A 13,093-nucleotide genomic window follows, 5' to 3' on the forward strand; every position below is an offset into this window, starting at 1 on the left:
TCTTAATACATTGTGATTAACCTCCTAGAATATGGATCTTGTGAATTTTAGTTGTGTGTGTGATATTATTCAGATACTATTCATCATCTTCAACATTTGTCAAGAACCATTGTTATGTACCTTCAAATCTAAAGATTGAGTATGAGAGGTAGATTAAAGGTACATTAGGAAATCTAATATTTTTCTCTGAAGTTATGCTTTGGTGTATCAGGTAGAAGAATCATTTCTTAAACATAGATATTGGTTATATGTTGTTTACAAAGAGAGAATAATTTCTATATAATCCATTAAAGACTTTGGTGAAATCATGTAAAGGTTGGCCCCAAAATAAATTTAGGAGTTATCCAATTAATTGAGGCTAATGGAAATCGCTCAAAAAAGTCTTCGTCAGATTCGGGTGAAAAATGCTGCAGAAAGGAAGCCTGTAGCAGATTATTGTGGATAGCTAGATTATTATATCAAAATCATTGAAGATCTTGTGTGTAGTAGTTGAGTATCTGCATCAACAGAAGGAATTGTCATTGGATTCACGTGTAGGCTAATGCAATGTGGTTATTAACAGTCAGATTGATGATAGTTCATTGTATCAAAGTACTAGTATATTAACTCTTGAAAATAGCGGAAGACTTGATTATTTTTTCCAATGGTTTCAAATCATTAAAGAGTGGAGTAGGAATAATGAGGGCGATTATCGAACCACTATATATCTCCGTGTACTTTCTTTCCTATCTCTCTTTAATTTTTGTTGTTTAACATGTAAAAGTTAAATCATAGCATAATTTATATGTTATTTAGGTTAGATCATGCTTGTTGTGGTTTATTGTATAAGCACAAGTTTGCGTGTATTGAAACCATACTTAAGTTAATTGTGTCAAATACATCTTTGGTGCCTTAGATGCAATAACATAATAGAATCCACCGACCATTGCTTTAAAGTGTGTGTTTCAGTTACCTAAACTTGGTTTGTACCCCCTCTCATTTTAAACTTCAACTTTTTACCCATAGATTATGCTTACAAACTAGCTAGTCAACATGATTATAAGATTAGATGATGAAATATTATCTAGTATCATCAATATCAATATAGAAAATAAGATACATATGATTATGTATTTAAAATTGTTCAACAATAAAGATATACTTGTAATCAAAGCTATTGATCAAACCATAAAAGGGATATTTAACTTCAACAATAGCTCAAAACCTAAAAGAAAAGCACTTTATTTGTAAAAACCAAAAAAAAAAAAAAACCATGAATAAAAAATGTGAACCATGACATGTTTTTTTATTTTTGAGCATTTTTTTTATATAAATCTTGAACAAAAAATTATATTTTAGGCAAAAAAAATTAACAACGATAATTATTTTTAAATGCGTAGAGAAAATGATAATAACTATTAAAAATTCCGTAAATATAAGAGTTCAAACCATGTAATTCAACTTAACACTATTGAATTCTGCCAGCCGGACAATTATGCAATTTAATTATTATTACTACCCAATATACTATTTAAAAATTATTATTAAAGTTAATTTGGTAAAACCAAAATTTCTTTTCATAAATTGATACTCCTATTTATTAAACCGTGTAATGAAAAAACCAAAAAAAAAAAAATCTCAAAAATAGAAAAAAAATAACTTTATGAAAAAACTTTCCTCCAATAAATTCCTCTATAAGTTTTTTTTTTTCTTTCAATATTTTGGAAAAATACAAATAGCCGTTTTCTCTTTTCTCTCTCTTCCTCTTCTTTTCTGTAAAACCAAAACCTTCGCATTACACTCTCACGTTTTCAACAATGGGTCTCTTCACATTCTCTCAGTTTTCTCTCAATCTTCTCTTCCTTCACATTACCCTATTCTCCACCCTCTGTTTCTCCGGCGATCCTACTCTTTACCAAGAACTTCACGTCTCTTACACCACTCTTTCTCCTCTCGGTGTTCCACAACAGGTTCGATTTTTCATCCATTTTCATCGATTTTCTTTGATTTCTGATCGTTTTTTGGTGTTTTTAGCTTGGTTTTTCATCTGGGTCGTTTTCGTATTGTGGTTTCGATCATAAAAATGTGACCTTTTTTTCTCCTCTGTTTTGGTACTTTTTCTGAAAAAGTGTTGTTTATTGGGTTGTGGTTATTGATACGTAAATGGGTTGTTTTTGTTTGTTTTTTCATAAAGGGTTTCTGAATTTGTTTCTTATGTTTTGTTTTTATGCTTCAATCTTACCATGCAGTGTGTATAATGGTGTATAGTGTTTTTTTTTGGTTCTAACTTTTGATTTTTTTATATGATTTGTTCTAATGTTTCATGAATATTGAGATTGTATTTGAAATCAGTGTTTGGGAATTACTTGTTTTGAGGTTGAAAATAGGTCAAATATTCTATGCAACAGTCCCTTTCAGAGATATTTGAAAAGTGTATGATTTGATGATAAACCTATCAATTTCTTAGTTTTTGTGTTTCAAAATATATGATTGTGATTTTGAAGCTGATAGTGGACTTGGCCTTTCAGTGATTTCAATGGAGATTAGTGAGATTTTTCTTTTTTTTTTTTGCCCTAATTTAGTTTAATTTTACTCTTTTTGTATATGAATTTGACCTAATTTTTTTGTTCAGCTAACTTTTCATCTAATCTATGATTTCATAATAAAAACATTATAATAAATAATATAATTATAAGCAAGGTTTTTAATATCGGTCGCGTAAAGTTTGTCGCGATTTCGGTAGGTACATGTGTTGAGAGTATGTAGCACCGACACCTCTGAATAATGGTGTGTTTGTGTTGGTAGGTACAGGTGTTGAGAGTATGTAGCACCGACACTTGTGACTACCTGAAAAATGGTGTGTCTGTGTCATTATTACCGGTGTCACTGTGTCGGTGTTGGTGCCGTGTTTGGGACTGATTGTGGTCGTCACGGTATAAATTATCCATAGTTTGTTCTTTAACATGAAAACGGTGAATAGTGAATAATGATATCGGTGTCGGAATCTGCTGAAAATGTTTTGTCGTGGCCATTTTTGCGGTCGCCGGTTGTATTTTAAAACCTTGATTATAAGTTTGAAAGGTTAGAAATTGTTGATTTAGATAATAGTGAAAATTTGATATGCAGGTTATAGCTGTGAATGGGAAATTTCCAGGACCGGTTATTAATGTTACAACCAATAATCATGTAGTTGTGAACGTTTTCAATCAATTGGATGAAGAACTTCTCATTACATGGTTGGTTTTCACTGTTACATTGCAATTTTTGGTTATTATTCCGTTTTTTCATATAGTTTCGATCTAACAAATTTGTGAAAAAATGGTTGTTTTAGGCCTGGTATTCAAATGCGGCGTGATTCGTGGCAAGATGGTGTTCTTGGCACGAACTGTCCGATTCCTCCGAAGTGGAATTGGACATATGAGTTTCAAGTCAAGGATCAAATAGGGAGTTTCTTTTACTTCCCTTCTACTAAATTCCAACGAGCTTCTGGTGGTTTTGGTCCTTTTGTTATCAACAATAGGGTGGTTATACCGATTCCTTTCGCGCAGCCGGACGGTGAAATTTTCATCATGATTGGTGATTGGTTTACTCAGAACCACACGGTTAGTAGTTATCGTTCGTTGCTCTTTCTTTTGTATAAATATCGGTGATTTGCGATTTTGTGAATTTTACTATTATACACGCTTGTTTGATAATTGTAGGCTCTAAGAACAGCGCTTGATGGCGGAAAAGAGCTCGGAATACCAGATGGTGTTCTTATCAATGGAAAGGGACCTTATCAGTACAATGATACGCTCGTACCTAACAAACTACCCTTTGAAACAATTACTGTTGAACCGGGTATTTTCATCGGCATCACCTTTTATTTTCCACTTTCGAATTATTCATCTTCATCGTTTCTCTTTTCTTTTCACGTCGTATACTTAATGTTAACCTACGAAACACTGATACAATACTGACGTTGACACTGGTAATAATTTGATGAAATGGTATTTTCAGTTCGAGGCTATTTCTTACCTTTAAATGTTACATTTCGAGTATGAATTATGACGGAAACTACAAATATATTTTGCAGGCAAGACTTACCGAATCCGTGTCCATAACGTTGGAGTTTCAACTTCTCTGAACTTCCGAATCCAAAACCACAATCTATTGCTGGCGGAAACCGAAGGGTATTACACAATGCAGACAAATTTCACCAACTTTGATATTCACGCCGGCCAGTCTTACTCTTTTCTTCTCTCCACCGACCAGAACGCAAGTACCGACTACTATATTGTCGCCAGCGCTAGGTTCGTGAATGAATCATTGTGGCAGAAGGTGACCGGTGTTGCAGTTTTACACTATACAAATTCCAAGGGTACCGTAACCGGTCCTTTACCTCCACCACCTGATGATTTTTATAACAAGGGCGCATCGATGAACCAAGCAAGAAGTATCAGGTTTGTTTTCTGTATTTTGTTCTCGACGATTTCACGTCTCGGCTGATTTAACATGTAACTTTTTTTCCATAATGATGTTGAGCAGGCAAAACACATCTTCCAGTGGAGCTCGTCCTAACCCTCAAGGATCCTACCGGTACGGCTCGATCAATATAACCGACACTTACCTATTAAACGTTACAGCACCGGTGAAGATCAAAGGCACTACTCGGGCTTCCATTAACGGAATCTCATTCCTTAAACCCGACGTTCCATTTCTCCTCGCTGACAAGCATCAACTAAGAGGAATCTATAAGCTCGATTTTCCAAGCAAGCCGTTGAACAGAACACCAGTGGTTGACAGATCAATCATCAATGCGACATACAAAGGATTCATCGAGATTGTATTTCAAAACAATGACACCACAGTTCAAAACTTTCATCTCGATGGCTACTCGTTCTTCGTCGTCGGGTAAGAATCATCACCGCCTTTCACTCTCATGTTACTAATTACAACATTGTTTATTTATAAGAGTTTATAAACCGATTTCTTCGATTTAGGATGGACTATGGTGATTGGACAGAAAACTCAAGAAACTCTTATAATAAGTGGGACGCAATTTCTCGTAGCACAACTCAGGTAAGTTCTATGCGATCTTTTCTTTACTATTTTACAACCATCTCCGAGAAAATTTGAAATGCGTCCCTCGAGGTTGGTTATAAAATAAAGGCCACAAACTCTAACCATTGAGCTGACTACTAATCGACGACAGTTATATGTACATATTGTTTATGCCGTTTCAAAAACTCGGGAACTCATTATTCTTCGTATATTCAACAATATAATAGGTTTTTCCTGGAGGATGGACAGCAATACTCGTGTCTCTGGACAATGTTGGATTGTGGAATTTGAGATCGGAAAACCTAGACAGATGGTACCTAGGTCAAGAAACCTATCTGAGGATTCTCAATCCTGAAGAATCGTCCGGCAATGATACCAGTGTACCAGACAATGTTCTATATTGCGGTCCTCTCAAACACTTACAAAAGTAACGTCTCGTTATCTCATACTTGCGCACCTCTCAAACGCGCTCTTTATTCGGTTTTGTTTATCTTCTCTTATGGTTAAAATTTTACTTTCTTTATACTTGCACAGGGAACAGAAACCTTCTTCAGCTTCTGCATTGGGACATTCCTTCATCTTCACATTGCTCTTGGGAATTCTTTGTGTGATTTTCACAGCTAGCTAAAGCTTCATGGTGTCGTTTTTACGATTCGAAACATTGATTTTTTAGGCCTATCAGGATTGTGATTAGTGATTTCTTGATCTAAAGAAAAAACAACATTGGATTTGTTTTTATAGTTTATGTCATTCAACAAAATGTGATTAGGGGCTATACTATACTTTGGTTTGGTTATTCATATTCTTAATAGATGGTTACAATATTGTGATTCAAGTTTTCATGTTTCAAAAGAATATTGAATATGTTCTTACAAGAATTACAATGAATTATTTACAAATAATTGATTAATTATACAATAATTAACTTAATAATAATAAAGAGATAGTTATATAGTTATTATAGTACAACTCAAAAGATCAAAGACCAGATGTAAATGGCACAGTAGTAGTAGCCAACCATGATGGGCCTGCGAGAAGCCCGGTTACTGTAAACTTTGATGCTTCATTTGGGCTTGTAATCACATGATAACCGGGCCATTTTACTCTGTCTTTTGTCGAAGAGCCTGGCCCGTAATTTTTGTACTCTGCATAATACAATGTATCTTGAGCAAAATTAGTGTCACCCCATGGAGACCAACCCAACGGGCTCACTAAAGTGTCAATAAAAGTTTTCATCACCATAACTCTCGAGTATTGTTGCCAAGGCCGACCCAAGTAGGTTTTGTATTTGTCGACAACGGGCTTTAGGTCCGATGCAGCCCTAATTTGACAATTGTGGAATGAAATTCCAGTATTTTGGAATGGATCTCCTCGGCCTTGAGCTGTGATCATGTTAGCTTGACCATCTAAAGGTTTTCTCGCGAAAATATTACAATTTTGGAATACCACAGCTGCGTTGCCAAAGATGAAATCTACAGTGCCATAGATGTAGCATTGTCTATAAAATTGACGTTGTGCATGAGTCATGAGAGTATCTTGATATCCTGATATGGCACATCGATAGAAGACAGACAAATCTGAGGCTGATCGTAGCGCCACTGCTTGACCCTTGTGTGGACCAGCTGTATTTTGGAAGGTTATATCACGCGCAATGAAGTGAAGTCCATCAATACCTGGATTTAAATGATTTCAAGACTAATTATTTAAACTTTCAAATCTATAAAACATAAACACAAATATCATACACGATGCAATATATAGATACGAAAAATTACAAATAGAACAATGAATATAACTCACCCGCTGTTGCTGAGCTATAAGTAGTAAAACCTCTTTGAACACTTCTAGAACTTGTTATTATGGTATTTTGCATTCCATCACCAACCAACATAATGTTATCATTATGAACATTAACCTCAATATTTTCTTTATAAACACCTTTCTTCACATGTATCACAAATCTTGCTTTATATTTTCTCTTAGCAGCATTATCCAAAGCAGCTTGCACCGTCTTAAACTGTCCCGAACCATCTTTTGCCACCACAAGATTGAACTTTAGTAGAGAACTAGATCGCAAAAGCTTCCTCTCATGCTTCGAAAACCAACTTGGAAATGACCCTTCTTCTGTTTCTACACATAGATTAAGAAATTTGGATTAGGTAAGACTCCATCGTTGAGTAAATACTTACAAATAATATTCTAAATATTTAAAAAATATTACCTTTGTTGTGTTTCAAGAAATACATATTGATGGCTAAGGTGTTCCTTATCATCTCAATGACATTGTTATGAACAATGAAATTGAAATCTTGCGCATTGAGTTCTAAAGCTCCATTTTTACATGTTTCAATGTTTGTGAGAGAAGTTGTGAGCCATGTTTGTGCATCACTTGGTGAACATATTTTGTTTCCATTGTTTAATCCTTCAAGTGTACGATTGAGATGAAAGATTGTGTTTTCAAATAGCTTCAAACAATCACCATGAACAATTTTATGCTCCACCGACGAATTTAGTTGCGATTCTTTTGGCATGATGAGAGATTGTTCTAAGACTTGTTGAACAAGCATTCTTCTGAAATCAACTCTATGTTTGATTTTGAAATGACTATTCATTTGAGTTGTGTAGTGTTTGCATGGTTTAGGGTGTGGTGTTTGGTTACACCACCAATCTATGTTGTTTGTGGAAGGTACTTTTCTTGATGAGACTATTGAAAAAATAGAAGAAAATAATAAAAGCATGAAGAATATATTTCCAAAGATTTCCATGATTCTAAAGAAGAATAAATGAAGTGTGTAGAAATGATAAGAGTTTATGTGTATAGATTATGACTTTGTTGATTTGTATTTGGTATTGACTTATGAGAATGAAAGCTTTATATGTGCATATATATATAGATGATTTTTAGTAGGTGGAGTGTGAAGGTTAAAAACGTGTAGAATGAATTGAAAGTGATAATGAAGAATGATACAGATACAAACCATTGATGCAATTGCAAGTAAGAATTAATTGAATATAGGAATAAAATGTTATCTATAAGAGAAACTTGCATTACTTAATAGTTGAAGCCTTGTAGCTTGAAAGTGCAAGAAAAACAAGTGTCTTAAGGAGGATTCACATAACTACATTCTTAAGATTACTTACAAATGCATTATTCAAGGGTAGACAAATGATAGTTTCTTTGAACATAGTAACCAAATCACTTGGTAGGCTTTTGCAAGAGTTTGTTGAAGTATAAGTGATTTTTGTAGGGTGTACGTAATCCATGTGATTTTTAGTTTGCATATTAAGCAATTGGAGGAAATATGTGTGCGGTTTTGACAAAAAATTTGTCAACTCACGTTCATGTATTTAACTAATTAGTCTTATTTTCAAATTATTGACAATATAGTTTGGCATTTTTTTCTTCATAATCAGCTATAATTAGTATATTTTTTTGTCTATAGGAGGCTCTCCAAAGTTTGATTACAATTTAGGGGATTTGCCACCTTTCAAATGTACCGGGTACTTCCCAATTTTTCGATAATATCAAAAATATATTGTCAACTGTAACACTCCATGCATACATTTATGTATAGAATAATATGCATATGGTATTACAACATGGTATATGATTGTCATACATAAGCAGCGAAATAGGAAATAGTATTAGTACATCAACCAAAAGCCATAAGATCATGGCCAAAATGGTACAATCTCAAAAGTACTAATACATAATTCATGATACATAAGCTCAAAAGCTCAAAACACGATAGAAATCCATGCCAAAGAAACATCTCCAAGCAAGCTAGGCCATCTTACCTTTGCCTTTTTCCTACCTCGAGCAACCAGAAAAATGATAACAAAATGACGTGAGATTACTAAATCTCAGTGAGTCCCTCTATCTTATGGGTCCATTCGGTTCTACAGGGTATATGCATCGATTACAGATCCACCAATGATCTGGGGTTTCCTCACTGTCATGTACAGGAAAACAAAAACATCACATAGCATCCCAATTAGGAGTCCCTTGACCCCCTAATTGGATTATCATATCACACAAGTATAACAACACAACCAAGTATGCCAACCCATACCCATGTGCGAGGAATCTAGAAGTAGTACATGCCTTATAACCTAGACCACACAAGCACACCATTGGGGAGTAACGTCAGAAACTAAGTCCGGATCTACCAAGTGCATAATGTCAAGATACTACACAAGCATAATGCTTTCGATGAATCAGGTGTGTACATCGAAAACAAAGTCTGACACCTAAGTGATTTACGCCTATATGGATACAGAAGCACACCCGTGGTGAGTAACCCAAGTGTAATCCTCATACATGGCTACACAAGCACACCAATTGACACGCAAATGTGTACATCAGAAACGAAGTCCGACACCCGAAGTACACACGTTTACATGGATGCATAAGCACACCAATCCACGGCTCAGGTGTGCACATCAGAAACAAAGTCCGCACCCCAAGTGATTTACGCCTACCTGACTACACAAGTACACATGTGGTGAGTACCCAAGTGTAATTTGCCTACATGGCTACACAAGCACACCAATCGATAACACTAATGTGTAACTCCAAGTGGGTATACGCCCTATCAGAACCCCACAAGCACGTCATTCAATATACCAGTGAGTCCCCAAGTGATTTACCATCTCAGGTCTAGGCCTACTTCGGGTCAAGCATACACAACCAATCACATCCGAACGTTCCACCAGAACGAACGTGGAAATAAGTGATCAACACCACATACACGTCAAGCCATAATCAAGAAAAACATCTCCGATTGTTTGGTCGAAACAAAAGGGTACAAACAAAACAAGTGATCACATCATATCATCCATCAACCATAGTGCATCACATTAAACACATATACATATTTATGAGAGGCATAAGCAAGTGATCACGTCATATTGTTCGTCAATCTATAATAAATCGTATTGGTCACACGCAAGGAGATGCGTCCCATTCATAATCAGAATGGAACTGCACTCAGGGGAAGTAAATATAAGATTTTTCCCAATCAGATTCTCTAAGTGAAATGTAACACCCCAATTTAGCCCATCGAATATTAATAAAATCAGAGTAATAAAATTCCATTCAACACAAACCAAGATGTCACATTTCTTCATGATACAAACACTTGCTCGCGATTAACAACATATACATTACACACTTAAGTCGGTTGAACCGATCAAAACTATATAGTCTTCAAAAACATCTTTTATTACGCAGCGGAATTTATTCATAATTCAAATAAAAGCCAACATAGCAACTTAGTTCGACAAATAGTCAACATCAATATTTAAAAATACTTCCACAATCATATAAAATCCAACACCAAAAACAAATAGCGTTCATCCCCCATCTAGTGTTACGTATTAGAGCGACGACACCGACTCAAACTAACAGAAGAAAACATTCTTCACTCCTTCTCACCTACATGTTACCAACATAGGGGTAATATTCAAACAGAAGGGGTGAGATATGATAACAATATAAAAAAACGTATGATAAAAAGTATATGAAGAATAAAGTCATACATAATTCACCACTTCACAAAGCATCAATATCATTAATTGACACGTATTTCAACAACAACAACTAATCATCACATCATTAGTTATACAAAGATTCATTACCAAACAGCTCGTCATCATTCATCACTATGTAAAATGCAATGAGACCAACAATTATGCGAATGGATATGGTACCAACAGGGCATAAGCCCCCATCTCAATTGCCAATAAATATAGGCAGCAACAAGGCATAAGCCTTCATCTTAACTTGCCAATCCAAGCCATCTTACAAAGCATAAACCCCCATCGTGAATGCAATGTATGCGACACAATATGTAACAACAACGACAACAATTATGCAACCATAAGGCATAAGCCTTTAACAAACTCCAACATAAGCCATCACTTCTTCGTCATTGCAAAACCACATCACACAATCACAAACCATAGTCAACAAACAAGGGAAATTCAAGTAACCGATTTTCATCAAAAATTATTTCAAAAAATCATTCAAACGACTCCCGTAAATTCTGGAAAATTCACTAAAATTCTTGTTAAATAACTATTGTCCTTGGTTTTTCAAAAATAAAACTTTTTACATCAAAGCTTGCTAAGCGGACCTGCAATTATGCAGAAAAATTTTGCAACTGTTCGCTACTGCCACAATCCCTAAATCCCTCAAAACTCCACCTTAGACAGTCTGGTTTTACGAAGGAATTATATATTCATGCTCCTGTAATCATATAACATCTATTGGGACCTTAAAAACACGATTCTACGACGTCACTTTCGACACCAATTTTACAGTCAAAGACATAAAATTTCATGAAAGCCAATAATAAGACCGAATTTCATGAAATATAAGCCATACAGTACATACACAACACATTGCAACATGAATCATCATCAAACATACATCATTCCTACATACAAATCATCATATCCAACCTTATAGAGTTAGAACCCTACCCTTACCTTGGATTGAAGGTGCTCTACTATTTCAATGAAATCCTTGCCCTAGACTCTTTGCGCCTCTTCTTCTCTTTCATGTTCTCTCTAAAATTCTCTATCTTCTCTATTTTTCCCAAAAATATCTTTTCTCTCTTATTTTATTAGTTCTTTATTAACTTTCATCACTCTAACGGGCTTAACAACACACCTCCACTAATTCTAATGCTAACACCACAATAGGCCCAATTAACTAATCAATCATCTATTCTATTATTATTATTATTATTATTATTATTATTATTATTATTATTATCCAACTATATACTAAAATAGCATAAATACCAATATCTAGCCACAACTTCATGTTTCTATACATTTAGTCATACACTCCTACAACAACACAAATACACAATTTAATCACAATTTCATTAAATAATCCACAATCTATTAATTAAATAATTAAATAAAATAAACGAGCATCACACGAAACCTAGCAAAGTTTTAGCAAAACCTGGCAGCAATGAAGCACAGACACGATACGAGTATCGGATACGATACGTATCCGATACGGCGATACGTTACTAATTGAATAATACAAGATACGATACGTTTAAGATACGCATATAAAAATTAAAATAAAATATTTAGTTAAATTATAGTTTAACAAAACCAAAGTCATAATAGAACTTTCAATACATAACTATATTACTAAAAAATATTAAATCTAATCTAAGATATTGGTATAGTATCAATGTCGTCTTCTGCTTCTGAATCTTTAGTACCCTTGTTTGTTATACTGACATAACCCTAGAGAGGACAGTGATCATCTTGTAAAATATTTTTAGAGAGAAACTTATTTAAAATTTTTGAATTTGATTTGGAAGATGTTGACATTTTGGTGTTTCAAAAATGGGAAAGTATGAAGAAGTAGAAAAAAAATAGCAGAAGAGAAAGAAGAATTGTATGTTGCAAGAGAGAGAGATGAGAGATGGTGAATATTTGAAAATGTTAGTCATATAAATAGCCACTAATGATCTTGGAATTGAAAACTTAGATATTGCCTATTTGTTTTCTTTCTTCATAGTAACGTGCAAGAATGGTCTATTAAGATAGCTATTGTCTAGGATAGTTATTATTAATAGTTATTGCCTATTAAGATAGCTATTAAAATAGATATTCCTATTACTTTTTTTATAATGTATAACTATTGCCTAATATGCCTAATTGGAAGTCCCAACTAATGATGAATCATGATTAATTTAATTAAATAAGATATTATAAATTGATATAAAAAATTATTGGAATAAAAATATTAGGAAAGAATTAAATATGGAAATAAATAATGACTATTAAAAAAGAAAAAAAATGAAGAGTCATTAAAAAAATAAAATCTGCAAAAAATTTGAATATCACGTATCGGGACGTATCGGAATTCGAAAGCGTATCACAGCCGTATCAATTTTTTTTAATTTTTTTAAAAAAATAAAAATTCGGATACTCCTTCGATACGTATCGGCAGCGTATCAGAGCGTATAGGCGTATCGGAGCGTATCGGATACGATACGACAGTGATTTTAAAGTATCGGTGCTTCATAGCCTGACA

The 13,093-nt window shown here is 34.2% G+C and overlaps 2 protein-coding genes across 2 annotated transcripts; one reads left to right on the plus strand and one right to left on the minus strand.

The window, feature by feature from the left end:
- The first annotated feature begins 1,715 nt into the window (after window positions 1-1,715).
- Window positions 1,716-5,857, plus strand: LOC131593462 (monocopper oxidase-like protein SKS1). The gene is made up of 9 exons (XM_058865961.1): window positions 1,716-1,949; window positions 3,106-3,215; window positions 3,311-3,581; window positions 3,681-3,819; window positions 4,055-4,421; window positions 4,507-4,872; window positions 4,962-5,040; window positions 5,250-5,449; window positions 5,557-5,857. Exons 1-9 carry the CDS (start codon window positions 1,797-1,799, stop codon window positions 5,648-5,650), a joined length of 1,779 nt encoding a protein of 592 aa, XP_058721944.1. The 5' UTR covers window positions 1,716-1,796; the 3' UTR covers window positions 5,651-5,857.
- Window positions 5,858-5,865: 8 nt separating this feature from the next.
- Window positions 5,866-7,852, minus strand: LOC131593463 (pectinesterase-like). The gene is made up of 3 exons (XM_058865963.1): window positions 7,244-7,852; window positions 6,823-7,152; window positions 5,866-6,695 (listed from the first exon to the last, which is right to left on the minus strand). Exons 1-3 carry the CDS (start codon window positions 7,785-7,787, stop codon window positions 6,001-6,003), a joined length of 1,569 nt encoding a protein of 522 aa, XP_058721946.1. The 5' UTR covers window positions 7,788-7,852; the 3' UTR covers window positions 5,866-6,000.
- Between the last annotated feature and the right edge of the window lie 5,241 nt (window positions 7,853-13,093).

This window comes from Vicia villosa, linkage group LG3 (assembly GCF_029867415.1).
Source record: "Vicia villosa cultivar HV-30 ecotype Madison, WI linkage group LG3, Vvil1.0, whole genome shotgun sequence".
NCBI classification, from domain to species: domain Eukaryota; kingdom Viridiplantae; phylum Streptophyta; class Magnoliopsida; order Fabales; family Fabaceae; genus Vicia; species Vicia villosa.

What these genes read in the sequence shown, in the direction of transcription:
- LOC131593463 (XM_058865963.1), bottom strand. Translation starts at nt 7,787, where the DNA reads ATGGAAATCTTTGGAAATATATTCTTCATGCTTTTATTATTTTCTTCT. An exon ending in TTTCTTGAAACACAACAAAG is followed by an intron (nt 7,153 to 7,243) that starts GTAATATTTTTT and finishes ATCTATGTGTAG; the next exon opens with AAACAGAAGAAGGGTCATTT. An exon ending in TTATAGCTCAGCAACAGCGG is followed by an intron (nt 6,696 to 6,822) that starts GTGAGTTATATT and finishes ATTTAAATCCAG; the next exon opens with GTATTGATGGACTTCACTTC.
- LOC131593462 (XM_058865961.1), top strand. Translation starts at nt 1,797, where the DNA reads ATGGGTCTCTTCACATTCTCTCAGTTTTCTCTCAATCTTCTCTTCCTT. An exon ending in TACTCGTTCTTCGTCGTCGG is followed by an intron (nt 4,873 to 4,961) that starts GTAAGAATCATC and finishes TCTTCGATTTAG; the next exon opens with GATGGACTATGGTGATTGGA. An exon ending in TTTCTCGTAGCACAACTCAG is followed by an intron (nt 5,041 to 5,249) that starts GTAAGTTCTATG and finishes ACAATATAATAG; the next exon opens with GTTTTTCCTGGAGGATGGAC.